Genomic DNA, 19,335 nt, shown 5'->3' on the forward strand with positions numbered 1-19,335 from the left:
GTAATTCACTTTGTGTTTGGTGAAGTGTCCGAATATATCCTGATAATTGGTTGATAGTTTCGCTGCAAGTAGAGGATGCTAATGCGGAATGTGGTAATTCCGAAACGGCCGTCCATCCAACCATCTTGCAAGCTTTGCCCAAACAAATTTGACAAATATACTTTTCCTCTGTTGGTTACGCTACTCTTGTAGTTTAGTCAACACATGGTTTTAAGCTGAAATCAAAACTAAAAAAAAAATTTTTTAATTTCTATAGAAATACAATTTTGACAAAATGTTCTATAGAAATAAAATGTTGATACAATTTTCTATAGAAAAAAGTTTTGACAACATTTTCTATAGAAATGAGATTTTGAAAAAAAATCTATAGAAATGAAATTTTGACAAATTTTTTTAGAGAAATAAAATTTTGACAAAATTTTCTGTAAAAAAAATGACAAATTTTCTATAGAAATAACATTTTGATAAAATTTTCTATAGAAATAACATTTTGATAAAATTTTCTTAGAAATAAAATTTTCATAAAATTTTTTAAAGAAATAACATTTTGACAAAATTTTCCATAGACATAAAATTTTGAAAAAGTTTCCATAGACATAAAATTTTGAAAAAATTTTCCATAGACATAAAATTTTGACAAGATTTTCTATAGAAATAAAATTTGGACATTTTCTATAGTAATAAAATTTTGAGAAAATTTTCTATACAAATAAATTTTGACAAAATTTTCTATACAAATAAAATTTGACAAAATTTTCTATAGAAATAAAATTTTGATACAATTTTCTATAGAAATAAAATTTTGAGAAAATTTTCTATAGAAATAAAATTTTGAGAAAATTTTCAATAGAAATAAAATTTTGAGAAAATTTTCTATAGAAATAAAATTTTGACAAAATTATCTTAGAAACAAAATTTTGACAAAATTATCTTAGAAATAAAATTTTGATAAAAAATTGTGTAGAAATGAAATATGTTATTTACAAAATTTTCTAAAGAAATAACATTATGACAAAATTTTCTATAGAAATAAAATTTGACAAAATTTTCTATAGACATAAAATTTTGACAAAATGTTCTATAGAAATAAAATTTTGACAAATTTTTCTATAGAAATAAAATTTTGACAAAATTTTCTACAGAAATAAAATTTTGACAAAATTGTTTATAGAAATAAAATTTTGACAAAATTTTCTATAGAAATATCATTTTGACAAAATTTTCTATAGAAATAAAATTTTGGCAAAATTTTCTATAGAAATAAAATGTTGACCAAATTTTCTATGAAAATAAGATTTTGAGATAATTTTCTTTAGAAATAAAATTTTGACCAAATTTTCTATAGAAATAGAAATCTGAGAAAATTTTCTATAAAAATAAAATTTTGAGAAAATTTTCTATAGAAATAAATTTTTGACAAAATATTCTATAGAAATAAAATTTTGACAAAATTTTCTATAGAAATAAAATTTTGTCAAAATTTTCTATAGAAATACAATTTTGACAAAAGTTTCTATAGAAATAAAATTTTGACAAAATTATCTATAGAAATAAAATTTTGACAAAATTTTCTATAGAAATAAAATTTTGGCAAAATTTTCTATAGAAATAAAATTTTGATAAAATTTTCTATAGAAATAAAATTTTGACAAAATTTCCTATAGAAATAAAATGTTGACAAAATTTTCTATAGAAATAAAATTTTGACAAAATTTTCTATAGAAATAAAATTTTGACAAAATTTTCTATAGAAATAAAATTTTGACAACATTTTCTTAGAAATAAAATTTTGAAAATATTTCGTATAGAAATGAAATTTTGACAAAATTTTCTATGACAATAAGATTTTGAGATGATTTTCATTAGAAATAAAATTTTGACAAAATTTTCTATAAAAATAAAATTTTGAGAAAATTTCCTATAGAAATAAAATTTTGAGAAAATGTTCCATAGAAAAAAAATGTTGAAAAAAATTCTATAGAAATAAAATTTGGCAAAATTTTATTTCTATATAATTTTATTTCTATAAAGTGTAATTCACTTTGTGTTTAGTGAAGTGTCCGAATATATTCTGATAATTGGTTGATAGTTTCGCTGCAAGTAGAGGATGCTAATGCGGAATGTGGTAATTCCGAAACGGCCGTCCATCCAACCATCTTGCAGGCTTTGCCAAAACAAATTTGACAAATATACTTTTCCTCTGTTGGTTACGCTACTGTTGTAGTTTAGTCAACACATGGTTTTAAGCTGAAATCAAAACTAAAAAAAAAAAAAATTTTAAATTTCTATAGAAATACAATTTTGACAAAATGTTCTATAGAAATAAAATTTTGATAAAATTATCTATAGAAAAAAAGTTTTGACAACATTTTCTATAGAAATGAGATTTTGAAAAAAATCTATAGAAATGAAATTTTGACAAATTTTTTTATAGAAATAAAATTTTGACAAAATTTTCTGTAAAAAAAAAATGACAAATTTTCTATAGAAATAAAATTTTGACAACATTTTCTATAGAAATAACATTTTGATAAAATTTACTATAGAAATAACATTTTGATAAAATTTTCTTAGAAATAAAATTTTTTAAAGAAATAACATTTTGACAAAATTTTCCATAGACATAAAATTTTGAAAAAATTTCCATAGACATAAAATTTTGAAAAAATGTTCCATAGACATAAAATTTTGACATTTTCTATAGTAATAAAATTTTGAGAAAATTTTCTATACAAATAAATTTTGACAAAATTTTTTATACAAATAAAATTTGACAAAATTTTCTATAGAAATAAAATTTTGACAAAATTTTCTATAGAAATAAAATTTTGACAAAATTTTCTATAGAAATAAAATTTTGACAAATTTTTCTATAGAAATAAAATTTTGACAAAATTTTCTATAGAAATAAAATTTTGAGAAAATTTTCTATAGAAATAAAAATTTAAGATAATTTTCTATAGAAATAAAATTTTGACAAAATTATCTTAGAAATAAAATTTTGAAAAAAATGTATAGAAATGAAATATGTTATTTACAAAATTTTCTAAAGAAATAACATTTTGACAAAATTTTCTATAGAAATAAAATGTTGACAAAATTTTCTATAGAAATAAAATTTTGACAAAATGTTCTATAGAAATAAAATTTTGACAAAATTTTCCATAGAAATAAAATTTTGGCAAAATTTTCTATAGAAATAAAATTTTGATAAAATTTTCTATGGAAATAAAATTTTGACAAAATTTTCTATAGAAATACCATTTTGACAAAATTTTCTATAGAAATAAAATGTTGGCAAAATTTTCTATAGAAATAAAATTTTGGCAAAATTTTCTATAGAAATAAAATTTAAAAAAATTTCGTATAGAAATAAAATTTTGACAAAATTTTCTAAAGAAATAAAATATTGACCAAATTTTCTATAGAAATGAAATGTTGACCAAATAATTTTCTTTAGAAATAAAATTTTGACAAAATTTTCTATAGAAATAAAATTTTGACAAAATATTCTATAGAAATAAAATTTTGACAAAATTTTCTATGGAAATAAAATTATGACAAAATTTTCTATAGAAATAAAATTTTGACAGAATTTTCTATAGAAATAACATTTTGACAAAATTTTCTATGGAAATAAAATTTTGGCAAAATTTTCTTAGAAATAAAATTTTGAAAAAGTTTCGTATAGAAATGAAATTTTGACAAAAGTTTCGTATAGAAATGAAATTTTGACAAAAGTTTCTAAAGAAATAAAATGTTGACCAAATTTTCTATAGAAATGAAATGTTGACCAAATTTCCTATGAAAATAAGATTTTGAGATAATTTTCTTTAGAAATAAAATTTTGACAAAATTTTCTATAGAAATAAAATTTGGCAAAATTTTATATCTATATAATTTAATTTCTATAAAGTGTAATTCACTTTGTGTTTAGTGAAGTGCTCAAATATATTCTGATAATTGGTTGATAGTTTCGCTGAAAGTAGAGGAGCTAATGCGGAATGTGGTAATTCCGAAACGGCCGTCCATCCAACCATCTTGCAGTCTATAGGGCTTTGCCCAAACTAATTTGACAAATAGGCTTTTCCTCTGTTGATTAAGCTACTCATGTAGTTTAGTCAACACATGGTTTTAAGCTGAAATCAAAACTACAAAAAAAAGTTCAAAATTTCTATAGAAATACAGTTTTGACAAATTGTTCTATAGAAATAAAATTTTGATAGAATTTTCTATAGAAAAAAGTTTTGACAACATTTTCTATAGAAATGAGATTTTGAAAAAAAATCTATAGAAATGAAATTTTGACAAATTTTTTTATAGAAATAAAATTCTGACAAAATTTTCTGTAGAAAAAAAATTGACAAAATTTTCTATAGAAATAAAATTTTGACAACATTTTCTATAGAAATAACATTTTGACAAAATTTTATATAGAAATAAAATTTTCTAAAGAAATAACATTTTGACAAAATTTTCCATAGACATAAAATGTTGACAAAATTTTCTATAGAAATAAAATTTTGACAAAATTTTCTAGAGAAAACATTTTGACAAAATATTCTAGAGAAAAAATTTTGGCGTAATTTTCAATAGAAACAAAATTTTGACAAAATTGTCTTTTGTCATTCATTAATTCGAAAAGAAAAAACTTTTTCGTACGTTAGGTTAGGTTAGGTGGCAGCCCGATGTATCAGGCTCAATTAGACTATTCAGTCCATTGTGATTCCACATTGGTGAACTTCTCTCTTATCACTGAGTGCTACCCGTTTCCATGTTAAGCTCAATGACAAGGGACCTCCTTTTTATAGCCGAGTCCGAACGGCTTTCCACATTGCAGTGAAACCACTTAGAGAAGCTTTGAAACCCTCAGAAATGTCACCAGCATTACTGAGGTGGGATAATCCACCGATGAAAAACTTTTTGGTGTTCGGTCGAGGTAGGAATCTAACCCACGACCTTGTGTATGCAAGGCGGGCATGCTAAACATTGCACCACGATTGCTCCCATACTAACCACAAAAATTTGATCAAAAATTTCAAAATATGATTTTTTAAAATGGGTAGATTTGTGGTTATGTGTTGGATGTATACGATGTACACGCGCTAAAGCATGTTGTCAATTTTTCTGTTGGGTAACCTATCCTAAAAATTTGTAATTTTATAATATATCTTTTTTTTAGTTTTGAAGATTTTGTTTTGCTAACAATCCTCATTTTTTTAATAATCTCTTTAACATTTTACTGTTTTCTTGTGATTCAGGGAAACTTTAATCTATTTAGTTACGTGTCACTTTTAGATAAGAAATATTTCCAACTGGGCTAATCTGAATGAAATTCCCACCTCTCCCCATAATAACAAAAATACGCTAAACTTTGATTTACCAATTAACGTTAATTAAAATCACTTAGTTATCTACAGTATAAAATGTGGTTATCGTAATTCATTGGACTTGAAATAAAACAAAATATCGTTGAGTGGTCTATATTTTATTTTACTTTAAATTATTTCTTCTTAATTTTTGTATCATTGTTTTCCTGATAGGATTTTTTATAAAAATCATAGAAGCCATAAAATATAATTGTGACTATAACTAAGAAATAGGCTGTGAGAGCAAATGAAATCTTACAATATCGCCACGTGACCAAAGTATGCGTTAATATGAGCGTAAACTGTATCATCTGTAGAGTAGTAATCGACTTTTTGATCACTATTAGCCGTTTCATAAATTCAGGACCATATATATTTGCCAGCAAATAGTACGAATACATAATTATGTGAATGACACTATTCACAAATATGGGAAATAGAGCTGATTGTCCTGTTGATGATAATAGAAAGAGGAATATGTGTAAATTTAATATATATCAATTTACATTTATTTCTTATAATAAGTGTTACAAGTAAAATTTTGCTCTGAAATAATACCGAATAATACACGCTTACCTTTATGATATACGGCCCCCAAATACACTAATGTCATTGTAACCGTGTGATGAAAGACATGTAATGGAGTTATTTGGTTTTGTTTTTTCTTTAGCACAAAACAAATTGTATCGGTTAATTCTACAATTTTGAGCCAAAATGTGAATGATAACACATCTTCGAATCTCTTGCGTATTGGAGTATTTCTTTCGTATAAAGTACATATGGTGAAATCGAAAATATCTGATGATGTCAAAATCCAAACCTGGAAATTACAAAAAAATATAGGTCATCATTATTATTTTGTCAAAAAATTATGTTATTATATCTATGAAAAAAATATGAAAATATTTAATTTATTATAATCAATATAAATAAAACCTACAGACTTTCGAGAACGACTATAACTAGGATTCCAATGACTTTTCGTATACATACATCTAATGCCTTTATAGAACTTCTCATTATTTTCACTTTATTTTCTATGCAATAAATAAATATTGGAAGTGGATTTTTTTTCAAAAGTTTTTTGAATTTATTCCGAAAAAAATCGTAACAGACTGATCAACCGAAGTATTGGCCATTGCTATCTACTACTTTATCCCATCTTTCTGACAATATATGGATGCCGTGACGAAAAACCCCAAAAACTCAATACGGAAACCAACTCAATTTTTGTATTCCTAATAAGATCACTATTGCCACTCGAGCCAAAAATAACATACCAAAATTTGGAGAATATTTTACTAAAAAACTGCCAAACAGAAAAAAAATATTTTACAAAATTTAATGTGGATCTCGTTATAAAATCACAAAATGAGCGCCCCCTATATGTCACATTTGGAATTAAAGTTACATTATAATGGATTTATGGTCAAACAATAATTGTGACAAAATGCACAAAACGCGCAAATTAGTTAAAATAACATCAAATTGTATAATATAGGTCGAAATCTATCCAAAAAGGTGTACCAATACTCCATAACAATCAGTGGTATGGAGATATGGCCACTTTTATACAGTGGGTCACAGACTGACAAGTGTGGGTTGCCAAACCAACTGGGAATGGAAGTAGAAATCGGGATCTACCAACCAACACAAGCCTTGTGTTCCAGACCCGCTGGAGATCCGAGATATTGGCCACTTTGTGTTATGAACCACTCATCCTGGAGAGCAATTTCCAAATTTCTTCCAAACGGAAATATGTGGGCTGACCAAACCAACGTGGAATAGAAGTAGAAACCGAGATCTACTCAAGTACATAACTCATGTGTTCCAGACCCGCTGGGGAGCCGAGATATTGCCCACTTTGTGTTTTGACCCACTCATCCTGGAGAGAAATCTCAAAATTTCTTCCAAATGGAAATATGTGGGTTGACAAAACCAACGGGGAATGGAAGTAGAAATCTACATCTACCGAAAAACACAAACCTTGTGTTCCAGTCCCGCTGGGGAGCCGAGATATTGACCACTTTAAGTTTATGGGCCACTCATCCTGGACAGAAATCTCAAAATTTCTTCCAAACGGAAATATGTGGGCTGACCAAACCAACGTGGAATGGAAGTAGAAACCGAGATCTACTCAAGCAAATAACTCATATGTTCCAGACCCGCTGGGGAGCCGAGATATTGCCCACTTTGTGTTAGACCCACTCATCCTGGAGAGAAATTTCCAAAATACTTCCAAATGGAAATATGTGGGCGGGTCTGGAACACAAGGCTTGTGTTGGTTGGTAGATGTTATTTAACTAATTTACGCGTTTTGTGCATTTTGTTACAATTACTTTTGGACCATAAATCCATTATAATGTAAATTTAGTTCCAAATTTGACATATAGGGGGCGCTTATTTTGTGATTTTATAACGAGATCCATTATAATTTATTTTCACACACATAAAATGTTATATCTATGGAAAATTTTATATCTATCACAAATAGAAAATTTTGTCCAAATTTTATTTCCACAGAAAATTTAGTCCAAATTTTATTTCTATAGAAAATTTAGTCCAAATTTTATTTCTATGGCAAATTTTGTCCACATTTTATTTCTATCGAAAATTTTGTCAAAATTTTCTATGGAAATAAAAAATTTTATTTCTATAGAAAATTTTGTCTAAATTTTATTTCTATAGAAAATGTTGTCAAATTTTTATTTCTATAGAAAATTTTGTCAAAATTTTATTTCTATAGACAATTTTATTCCTATAGAAAATTTTGTCAAAATTGTATTTCTATAGAAAATTTTGTCAAAATTTTATTTCTATAGAAGATTTTGTCAAAATTTTTATTTTTATAGAAAATTTAGTCCAACTTTTATTTCTATAGAAAATTTTCTCAAAATTTTATAGCTATAGAAAATTTTGACAAAATTTTATTTCTATAGATAGAAATTGTCAAAAGTTTATTTCAATAGAAAATATTGTCCAAATTTTATTTATAGATTTTTTTCCATATTTTGTCCAAATTTTATTTCTAAAGAAAATTAAGTGCAAATTTTATTTCTAAAGAAAATTAAGTGCAAATTTTATTTTTATAGAAAATTTTGTCCAAATTTTATTTCTATAGAAAATTTTCTCAAAATTTTATTTCTATAGAAAATTTTGACAAAATTTTATTTCTATGGAAAATGTTGACAAAATTTTATTTCTATAGAAAATGTTGTCAAAAGTTTATTTTTACAGAGAATTTTGTCAAAAGTTTATTTCTATAGAATATTTTGTCCGAATTTTATTTATAGAAAAATTTTTCCACATTTTATCCAAATTTTATTTCTAAAGAAAATTAAGTGCAAATTTTATTACTATAGAACATTTTGTCAAAATTCTTATAGTATGGATGTTTTTATTATATTCGAACTGTATATAGACTTTTCCGTCTATATACTCGAGGTCGTTTTTATCAACAATTATCAATTTAAAAAAAATTATTTCTATAGAAAATTTTGTCAACATTTTATTTCTATCGAAATTTTTGTCAAAATTTTCTTTCTATAGAAAATTTTGCCAAAATTTTATTTCTATAGAATTTTTTTTCAAAATTTTATTTCTATAGAAAATTTTGTCAAAATTTTATTTCTATAGACAATTTTATTCCTATAGAAAATTTTGTTAAAATTGTATTTCTATAAAAAATTTGGTCACAATTTTATTTCTATACAAAATTGTATTTCTATACAAAATTTTGTAAAAATTTTATTTCTATACAAAATTTTGTCAAAATTTTATTTTTATAAAAAATTTAGTCCAAATTTTATTTCTATACAAAATTTTGTCAAAATGTTATTCCAAAAAGTTTTTCAGCGGTGGATTATCCCACCTCAGTAATGCTGGTGACATTTCTGAGGGTTTCAAAGCTTCTCTAAGTGGTTTCACTAGAATGTGGAACGCCGTTCGGACTCGGCTATAAAAAGGAGGTCCCTTGTCATTGAGTTTAACATGGAATCGGGCAGCACTCAGTGATAAGAGAGAAGTTCACCACTGTGGTATCACAATGGACTGAATAGTCTAAGTGAGCCTGATACATCGGGCTGCCACATAACCTAACCTAACCTATTCCAATAGAAAAATTTGTCAACATTTTATTCCTAAAGAATATTTTGTCAAAATTTTATTTCTATAGAAAATTTTGCCAACATTTTCTCCAAATTATATTTATAGAAATTTTTTTCCACATTTTGTCCAAATTTTATTTCTTAAGAAAATTAAGTGCAAATTTTATTTCTAAAGAAAATTTTGTCAAAATTTTATTTCTATAGAAAATCTTGTCAAAATTTTATTTCTATAGAAAATTTTGTCAAAATTTTATTTCTATAGAAAATTAAGTGCAAAGTTTATTTCTATAGAAAATTTGTAGTCGATGTTCAGATTTGACCTGGGTAACAAGAGCTCTGGATTCGGAACCGGAGTCCTAGAAATTTTGCTCGACTCCATCGAAACGAAATTTTTTAAAGCACTTCAAATGTTTGTAACTGAAGACATATTTGCATAAATTAGATTCTATTGAAGATTTTGTTGTAATTTTCAGACCATATGGGTGAAATTCCACCGTGATATAGAAATGGAAAGTTGACTGTAATCGCGCTGCAACTTCCAATGATGGAAATTTGTTTTTTATCTACTAGATGGTTAATGACCATACATTGCATTTGTAACATATTAAAATATCGATTTCTACCATAGAATTCTCTTGATTAAGATACAATTTGAAGAATTTTAGGTGGACATCTTGCGATTTGGCTTGAAATATAGAGTTCTTTTAGAGATAAAGTTAAGACTTGCTAAGAAATTAGTGTCCTCTTGGACACATACATTTTTGGAAGCCTTTAACATAGAATTACCATTAGAGTGGAGATTGGATTTAGTTACATTACCCGGAGTCGGAGTCGAGGCTAATGAGAAATACTGGAGTTGGAGCCGGAGTCGTACAAAAATGGCTCGACTACACAACCCTGGTGTCTACAAAAATTTTCTTTGGGTTAACTTACCAACCAATATGAACAAAATTGAAAAAAATATATTCGTTTCGATCCACTCACATTGTTAATCACAATCAATGATAAAAAATTGCCCTTCAGATACACTATTATGTTTAAAACTTGGCTCTATCGTAATAAGAAAAAATAAAAATCTTTAAAAACTTACCTGTTGAACAATATATATACATGCTAATACTTGGAATGCATTATAAACCGATATGAATGTTTTGAGTTTGTATGGTTCCCGATTTTTCATATATCTAAAATAAGAAAGCATGAATTAATTAGGAAATATGTAATATTAAAGTTTATTTATATTCAATATCGATAGCCAAAGTCTCTACTATATAAAATGTCAGGTTCGATGGGGGATAGTTCACCATCATCAAAACCAGATTCGGACAAATACACGAAACCCTTCAGTAATGCTCCTGTAGAGATTTCAAGGCTTATCTACCCTTATCAGAAATAGCGTTTACTGCTTTTCTCTTCATTCTGCAGAATTCAGTGAGGAATTATATGAATGAACTGGGTCAGAGCCCTTTTAGAATTTTAACTAGGACTTAGGCCTATAACATATATGTCGGACAAGGTCACTATTATACATGGTACGATATTTACTCGTAAATAGTTGAATACAATTTGGAAAGAAATTGAAAATATTTATTTAAATTATTTTATTTCATCGTAGTCTAAATTATTAAATTATTATTGATGGTAATATTTTATATAAAATATTTATTTATTTATTTAATCAACCAACACCCTTCGGGACAACATGTTGATAGAATTCAATCAATAACAGGCTGGCTGATAAGTCCCCGGTCTAACAAAGAAAAACACATTTTTTTGTCAAAATTCTACTATGTTGAATAATAAAAACTATTCAACATAGTTCCCTTCAAGAGCGATACAACGATTATAACCTTCCTTCCAATTTTTTGATACCATTTTGGTAGTACTCCTTCGGTTTTGCCTCAAAATAGGCCTCAGTTTCGGCGATCACCTCTTCATTGCAGCCATCATTTTCTCTGCGGCCATCCGTTTGAGGTCTGAGAACAAGAAAAAGTCGCTGGGGGCCAGATCTGGAGAATATGGTGGGTGGGGAAGCAATTCGAAGCCCAATACATGAATTTTTGCCATCGTTCTCAATGACTTGTGGCACGGTGCGTTGTCTTGGTGGAACAACACTTTTTTCTTCTTCATATGGGACCGTTTTGCCGCGATTTCGACCTACAAACGCTCCAATAAAGCCATATAATATTCACTGTTGATGGTTTTTCCCTTCTCAAGAGAATCGATAAAAATTATTCCATGCGCATCCCAAAAAACAGAGGCCATTACTTTGCCAGCGGACTTTTGAGTCTTTCCACGCTTCGGAGACGGTTCGCTGTCCACTCAGCCGACAGTCGATTGGACTCAGGAGTGTAGTGATGGAGCCATGTTTCATTGCCACATATCGACAGAAAAACTCGGGTGTATTACGTGTTAACAGCTGCAAACACCGCTCAGAATCATCAACACGTTGTTGTTTTTGGTCAAATGTGAGCTCGCGCGGCACCCACAGAGCTTCCGCATATCCAAATTTGATGAATGATATGACCAACACGTTCCTTTGATATCTTTAAGACCTCTGCTATCTCGATCAACTTCATTTTACGATCATTCAAAATCATTTTGTGGATTTTTTGATGTTTTCGTCGGTAACCACCTCTTTCGGGCGTCCACTGCGTTCACCGTCCTCCGTGCTCATTTCACCACGCTTGAATTTTGCATACCAATCAATTATTGTTGATTTCCCTGGGGCAGAATCCGGAAACTCATTATCAAGCCAAGTTTTTGCTTCCACCGTATTTTTTCCCTTCAGAAAACAGTATTTTATCAAAACACGAAATTCCTTTTTTCCATTTTTTCACAATAACAAAAGTTGCTTCACAAAAGACGCTCTATCTCACAAACTAATTGACTTACAAATTTTGACACGAATCATTTGAACGTTGGTACTATATAATAGAAGTCTGCATCGAATAACTTTTCAATACATGTATGCAATTCGCTGTCGAATATAGTACATACTAGAGGTCTGCATCGAATAACTTTTCACTACATCTAAGCAATTCGCTGTCGAATATAGTACATACACTGTTTTTCCCTCAGAGCGCAAGTAGTGAAGTGAAGAGAACACTTGCTTGTCAAATACCACCAAGTACTTATCCGAAACAATATGTGTTCCGAAATAAAGGAACAATACAAATGTAAGTACTTGAGAAAAAGTACAACATGGATTCTCTTCTCAGGATTCTCAGTTATGTGCGAAGCAAAACTTTTCATTATTATTAATCATAGATATGTATGTATTTCACATATTTCATATATTTATGTATGTCACACACCTACCTTAACGTTTGCCGTTCTTTAAACAAACCAAAAACATATATTATGGAGAGTAACTTTTTTTTTGTATTTCTGAAACTGCACATGGTACATGGAGTACTCTATGAAGTTTTGTTCTCGCAACATACTCGACGTGATCACTCTGTGTACACTCCAATAAGAGAGAAAGAGGAATATGTGCTTGTTGGTGTGAAGACATCAGAGTAGCAACAAGAAGTTACTCGTGGCTTTTGGTGTTCATCAAAATGTGTACCAATTATTTTGCGACTCTCTCAAATAGATGTACTCATGTAGCAAGTACACATGTACTCTGCATTTACAAATGGAATTGTGCAGACCTCTAGTACATACACTGTCTTTCTCTCAGAGCGCAAGTAGTGAAGTGAAGAGAACACTTGCTTGTCAAATACCACCAAGTACTTATCCGAAACAATATGTGTTCCGAAAAAAAGGAACAATAAAAATGTAAGTACTTGAGAAAAAGTACAACATGGATTCTCTTCACTTCACGTGGTACCACAAGTATTGCTCAGTTATGTGCGAAGCAAAACTTTCCATTATTATTAATCACAGATATGTATGTATGTCACATATTTCATATATTTGTGTATGTCACACACTTACCTTAACGTTTGCCGTTCTATATTTCAATCCGAAAACATATATTATGGAGAGTAACTGTTTTCTTGTATTTCTGAAACTGCACGTGGTACATGGAGTACTCTATGAAGTTTTGTTCTCTCAACATACTCGACGTGATCACTCTGAGTACACTTCAATAAGATAGAAAGAGGAATATGTGTTTGTTGGTAGTGAAGGCATCAGAGTAGCAACAAGAAATTACTCGTGGCTTTTGGTGTTTATTAAAATGTGTACCAATTGTTTTGCGACTCTCTCAAATATATGTACTCATTTAGCAAGTACACGTGTACTCTGCATTAACAAATGGAATTGTGCAGATCTCTACTATATAAAAATAATATGCATTTAATACTAGCGACGCCATCTATGTGTCAGACCGGGGACTTATCAGCCAACCTGTTACGCTGAATACGATGGTGCTAATAACTCGAGTTAGGCTGTTAAGGGTTGTGACCACAGATTTTAGTATAGCCCCCATAAGAACGATCTCACGATTTAACTCGTTGGGTTTCTAGATACCGTAGTTTTTATCCGATTTGTCTGAAATTGTAAATATTCTGGTATTTAAGGCTCACAAAAATGTGTATCGGATTAAGTTTTTATCGGTCCATTTGGTAATGCCACCATATAGACCGAGTTCACTTCTTGAGGGTATAAAAGGCGCACTGATCATGAAAATTGCTTGAAACTCAATGTAAAGTTTCCAGAGTTTACTTCTCGGGTGAAAATCTACAGATTTAAGATTTCAAATCAAGACGTTATTTCATAACTATCTTGCACATTTACAAGAAATGTTAATGATTCCTCTAAAACTCAAACAAAAATGGTTCTAATAAATCCAGAATCTGATATAGTCTTCATAGGTAAAATCTTTAAATTTATCTTCGTGAATTATACTGGTAGGGAGCCACCGTGGTGCAATGGTTAGCATGCCCGCCTTGCATACACAAGGTCGTGGGTTCGATTCCTGCTACGACCGAAGACCAAAAAGTTTTTCAGTGGTGGATTATCCCACCTCAGTAATGCTGGTGACATTTCTGAGGGTTTCAAAGCTTCTCTAAGTGGTTTCACTGGAATGTGGAACGCCGTTCGGAATCGGCTATAAAAAGGAGGTCCCTTGTCATTGAGCTTAACATGGAATTGGGCAGCACTCAGTGATAAGAGAGAAGTTCACCACTGTGGTATCATAATGGACTGAATAGTCTAAGTGAGCCTGATACATCGGGCTGCCACATAACCTAACCTAACCTAACCTAACCTAAGTATACTGGTTGAACTGCTCTGCTTGATCTGTCCTCAAACCCCCCTGAAAAACCCCGTATGGACTAACTTACAATTTAGAAGAAGACCCCAACCATCAATGATCTAAAATATGAATTCGAATAAAAATAAGGGCAACATTTCAATAAAAATAAAAAAAATATTAATTTGATTTGAAAAAGTTTCATTTGAAATGAAAAAGGATCCATTGGATTTGAAAAAGGATTCAATTGACATTTAAAAGGTTCTATTCGAATTGAAAATTCTTTATATTCCATAGACTAAAAAAAAAATAAATATAAATAATAACTACATATCTTGCAAATATAACATTTTAAGGTGGTAATATTTTTCAAAAATTGTCCCCAGTTATTTCGGAAATATGTTTGCCCCAAATTTTTTGTCAAATATTAGCCCAATACGATCACACCCTTAGAATATTTAATTGGTTTTAATGTGCTTACCTGGGTCCAATTTTATAAACAAACAGCAAATATGCGCTTATTGTCCATAACATTAATTTTGGTGAACCCAGACCGAAACGTTCTTCTTGCATTTCTTTAAAATAAAATAAATAAAATAATATATGAAACATTTAAAAAATTGTCTTTGTTTTTCTCCATACAAACCGGGAAATTCATTTGGTAATGTGGTCATGTTGTTTTTTTTTATTATCCAATTATCGCAAGGATTGGAACGAATCACAACGGAATACTAGAGCATAGGGTAGGCGAGTATAATTAGGTGTTATCTCATAGCTTAATTTTTAACAACTAAAAACTTCGATTAAACCTCAATTTAGTGAACCATATTCAATATGTGCGGCAAGTATGTTGTTCGCCAAATACAAAAAAAAATAATTAAAGTACAAATTGCTACCACTAAATACATTGACAAGAAATTGTAATACAATGATATTCTGCATACAAATATAAAATGGGTATTTTTAAAATATTTACACATAGGATATTTGCATTAAGTACATAATTTTACACAATTACAATTATCAAACTAAAGGTTAATAACATGCTTTTGTTTTTTTCATGTTTTCCTTACAGTCTAAAGAGAAAATGATGAAAGGCGTACGACGCGGTTGTGTTAGGCTGAAAGATGCCGTCATAGGCATTGATGACCAAGAAGATAATACATTTACCATTACTGTAGATCACAAGACATTTCACTTTCAGGTAAGTCCAAAGAAGTATAGAAAATTTTGTCAAAATTTTATTTCTATAGAAAATTTTGTCAAAAATTTATTTCTATAGAAAATTTTAAAATAACTTTGCCAGGTATATTCTGATTGTTGGTTAAGCTACACTTGTAGTTTAGTCAATGCATGGGTTTAAGCTGAAATCAAAAACAACAATGATTGAAGAACAAACCAACAATAAATTTATAGAAAGCATTGTTAAAATTTTATTTCTATAGCAAATTTTGTCAAAATTTCATTTCTATAGAAAATTTTTTCAAAATTTTATTTCTATAGAAAATTTTGTCAACTTTTTATTCAATAGAAAATTTTATTCCTACAAAAACTTTTTTCAAAATTTTGTTTCTATGGAAAAATTTGTCAAAATTTTATTCCTGTAGAAAATTTTGTCAAAATTTTATTTCTATAGAAAATTTTGTCAAAATTTGATTTCTATAGAAAATTTTGTCAAAATTCTATTTTTTTGTAAAAAATTTTGCTCAAATTTTATTTCTATAGAAAATTTTGTCCAAATTTTATTTCTATAGAAAATTTTGTCGAAATTTTATTTCTATAGAAAATTTTGTCAAAATTTTATTTCTATGGAAAAATTGGTCAAAACTTTACTTCTATAGAAAATTTTGTCAAAATTTTATTTCTATACAAAATTTTGTCAAAAGTTTATTTCTATAGAAAATTTTGTCAAAATTTTATTTCTATAGAAATTTTTGTCAAAATTTTATTTCTATAGAAAATCTTGTCAAAATTTTATTTCTATAGAAAATTTTGTCAAAATTTTAGTTCTATAGAAAATTTTGTCAAAATTTTATTTCTATAGAAAAATTTGTCAAAATTTTATTTCTATAGAAAAATTTGTCAAAATTTTATTTCTATAGAAAAATTTTTCAAAATTTTATTTCTATAGAAAAATTTGTCAAAATTTTATTTCTATAGAAAAATTTGTTAAAACTTTATTTCTATAGAAAAATTTGTTAAAACTTTATTTCTATCGAAAAATTTGTCAAAAATTTACTTCTATAGAAAATTTTGTCGAAATTTTATTTCTATAGAAAATTTTGTCAAAATTTTATTTCTATGGAAAAATTGGTCAAAACTTTACTTCTATAGAAAATTTTGTCAAAATTTTATTTCTATACAAAATTTTGTCCAAAGTTTATTTCTATAGAAAATTTTGTCAAAATTTTATTTCTATAGAAATTTTTGTCAAAATTTTATTTCTATAGAAAATCTTGTCAAAATTTTATTTCTATAGAAAATTTTGTCAAAATTTTATTTCTATAGAAAATTTTGTCAAAATTTTAGTTCTATAGAAAATTTTGTCAAAATTTTATTTCTATAGAAAAATTTGTCAAAATTTTATTTCTATAGAAAAATTTGTCAAAATTTTATTTCTATAGAAAAATTTTTCAAAATTTTATTTCTATAGAAAAATTTGTCAAAATTTTATTTCTATAGAAAAATTTGTTAAAACTTTATTTCTATAGAAAAATTTGTTAAAACTTTATTTCTATCGAAAAATTTGTCAAAATTTTATTCCTGTAGAAAATTTTGTCAAAATTTTATTTCTATAGAAAATTTTGTCAAAATTTTATTTCTATAGAAAATTTTGTCAAAATTCTATTTTTTTGTAAAAAATTTTGCTCAAATTTTATTTCTATAGAAAATTTTGTCAAAATTTTATTTCTATACAAAATTTTGTCAAAAGTTTATTTCTATAGAAAATTTTGTCAAAATTTTATTTCTATAGAAATTTTTGTCAAAATTTTATTTCTATAGAAAATCTTGTCAAAATTTTATTTCTATAGAAAATTTTGTCAAAATTTTAGTTCTATAGAAAATTTTGTCAAAATTTTATTTCTATAGAAAAATTTGTCAAAATTTTATTTCTATAGAAAAATTTGTCAAAATTTTATTTCTATAGAAAAATTTTTCAAAATTTTATTTCTATAGAAAAATTTGTCAAAATTTTATTTCTATAGAAAAATTTGTTAAAACTTTATTTCTATAGAAAAATTTGTTAAAACTTTATTTCTATCGAAAAATTTGTCAAAAATTTACTTCTATAGAAAATTTTGTCGAAATTTTATTTCTATAGAAAATTTTGTCAAAATTTTATTTCTATGGAAAAATTGGTCAAAACTTTACTTCTATAGAAAATTTTGTCAAAATTTTATTTCTATACAAAATTTTGTCAAAAGTTTATTTCTATAGAAAATTTTGTCAAAATTTTATTTCTATAGAAATTTTTGTCAAAATTTTATTTCTATAGAAAATCTTGTCAAAATTTTATTTCTATAGAAAATTTTGTCAAAATTTTAGTTCTATAGAAAATTTTGTCAAAATTTTATTTCTATAGAAAAATTTGTCAAAATTTTATTTCTATAGAAAAATTTGTCAAAATTTTATTTCTATAGAAAAATTTTTCAAAATTTTATTTCTATAGAAAAATTTGTCAAAATTTTATTTCTATAGAAAAATTTGTTAAAACTTTATTTCTATAGAAAAATTTGTTAAAACTTTATTTCTATCGAAAAATTTGTCAAAAATTTACTTCTATAGAAAATTTTGCCAAATTTTATTTCTATAGAAAATTTTGTCAAAATTTAATTTCTATAGAAAATTTTGTCAAAATTTTATTTCTATAGAAAATTTTGTCAAAATTTTATTTCTATAGAAAATTTTGTCAAAATTTTATTTCTATAGAAAATTTTGTCAAAATTTTATTTCTATAGAAAATTTTGTCAAAATTTTTTCAAAATTTTATTTTTATAGGTTAGGTTAGGTTAGGTTAGGTTAGGTTATGTGGCAGCCCGATGTATCAGGCTCACTTAGACTATTCAGTCCATTGTGATACCACAGTGGTGAACTTCTCTCTTATCACTGAGTGCTGCCCGATTCCATGTTAAGCTCAATGACAAGGGACCTCCTTTTTATAGCCGAGTCCGAACGGCGTTCCACATTCCAGTGCAACCACTTAGACAAGCTTTGAAACCCTCAGAAATGTCACCAGCATTACTGAGGTGGGATAATCCACCGCTGAAAAACTTTTTGGTGTTCGGTCGTAGCAGGAATCGAACCCACGACCTTGTGTATGCAAGGCGGGCATGCTAACCATTGCACCACGGTGGCTCCCTATTTTTATAGAAAATTTTGTCAAAATTGTATTTCTATAGAAAATTTTGTCAAAATTTTATTTCTATAGAAAATTTTGCCAAATTTTATTTCTATGGAATTTTTTTTTTAATTTTATTTCTATAGAAAATTTTGTCAAAATTTTATTTCTATAGAAAATTTTGTCAAAATTTTATTTCTATAGAATATTTTGTCAAAATTTTATTTCTATAGCAAATTTTGTCAAAATTTTATTTCTATAGAAAATTTTGTCAAAATTTTATTTTTATAGAAAATTTTGTCAAAATTTTATTTCTAT

The 19,335-nt window shown here is 27.1% G+C and overlaps 2 protein-coding genes across 2 annotated transcripts in view; one reads left to right on the forward strand and one right to left on the reverse strand.

Moving 5' to 3' along the window:
* Positions 1 to 19,335, forward strand: part of LOC142238081 (oxysterol-binding protein-related protein 9) — an 88,002-nt gene that overhangs the window by 10,453 nt on the left and 58,214 nt on the right. Inside the window, exon 2 of the mRNA XM_075309610.1 lies at positions 15,754 to 15,882. Coding sequence (XP_075165725.1) covers positions 15,754 to 15,882 — 129 coding nt within the window. The remainder of the gene's footprint in view (positions 1 to 15,753; positions 15,883 to 19,335) is intronic.
* LOC142238092 (very long chain fatty acid elongase 4) lies at positions 5,473 to 15,460 on the reverse strand. The gene is made up of 5 exons (XM_075309641.1): positions 15,325 to 15,460; positions 15,160 to 15,253; positions 10,566 to 10,659; positions 5,946 to 6,189; positions 5,473 to 5,820 (listed from the first exon to the last, which is right to left on the reverse strand). The coding sequence occupies exons 1-5, from the start codon at positions 15,350 to 15,352 to the stop codon at positions 5,504 to 5,506; spliced, it is 777 nt and encodes a 258-aa protein (XP_075165756.1). The 5' UTR covers positions 15,353 to 15,460; the 3' UTR covers positions 5,473 to 5,503.

The sequence above is a fragment of the Haematobia irritans genome, chromosome 5 (assembly GCF_050003625.1).
Source record: "Haematobia irritans isolate KBUSLIRL chromosome 5, ASM5000362v1, whole genome shotgun sequence".
In the NCBI taxonomy this organism is placed as follows: domain Eukaryota; kingdom Metazoa; phylum Arthropoda; class Insecta; order Diptera; family Muscidae; genus Haematobia; species Haematobia irritans.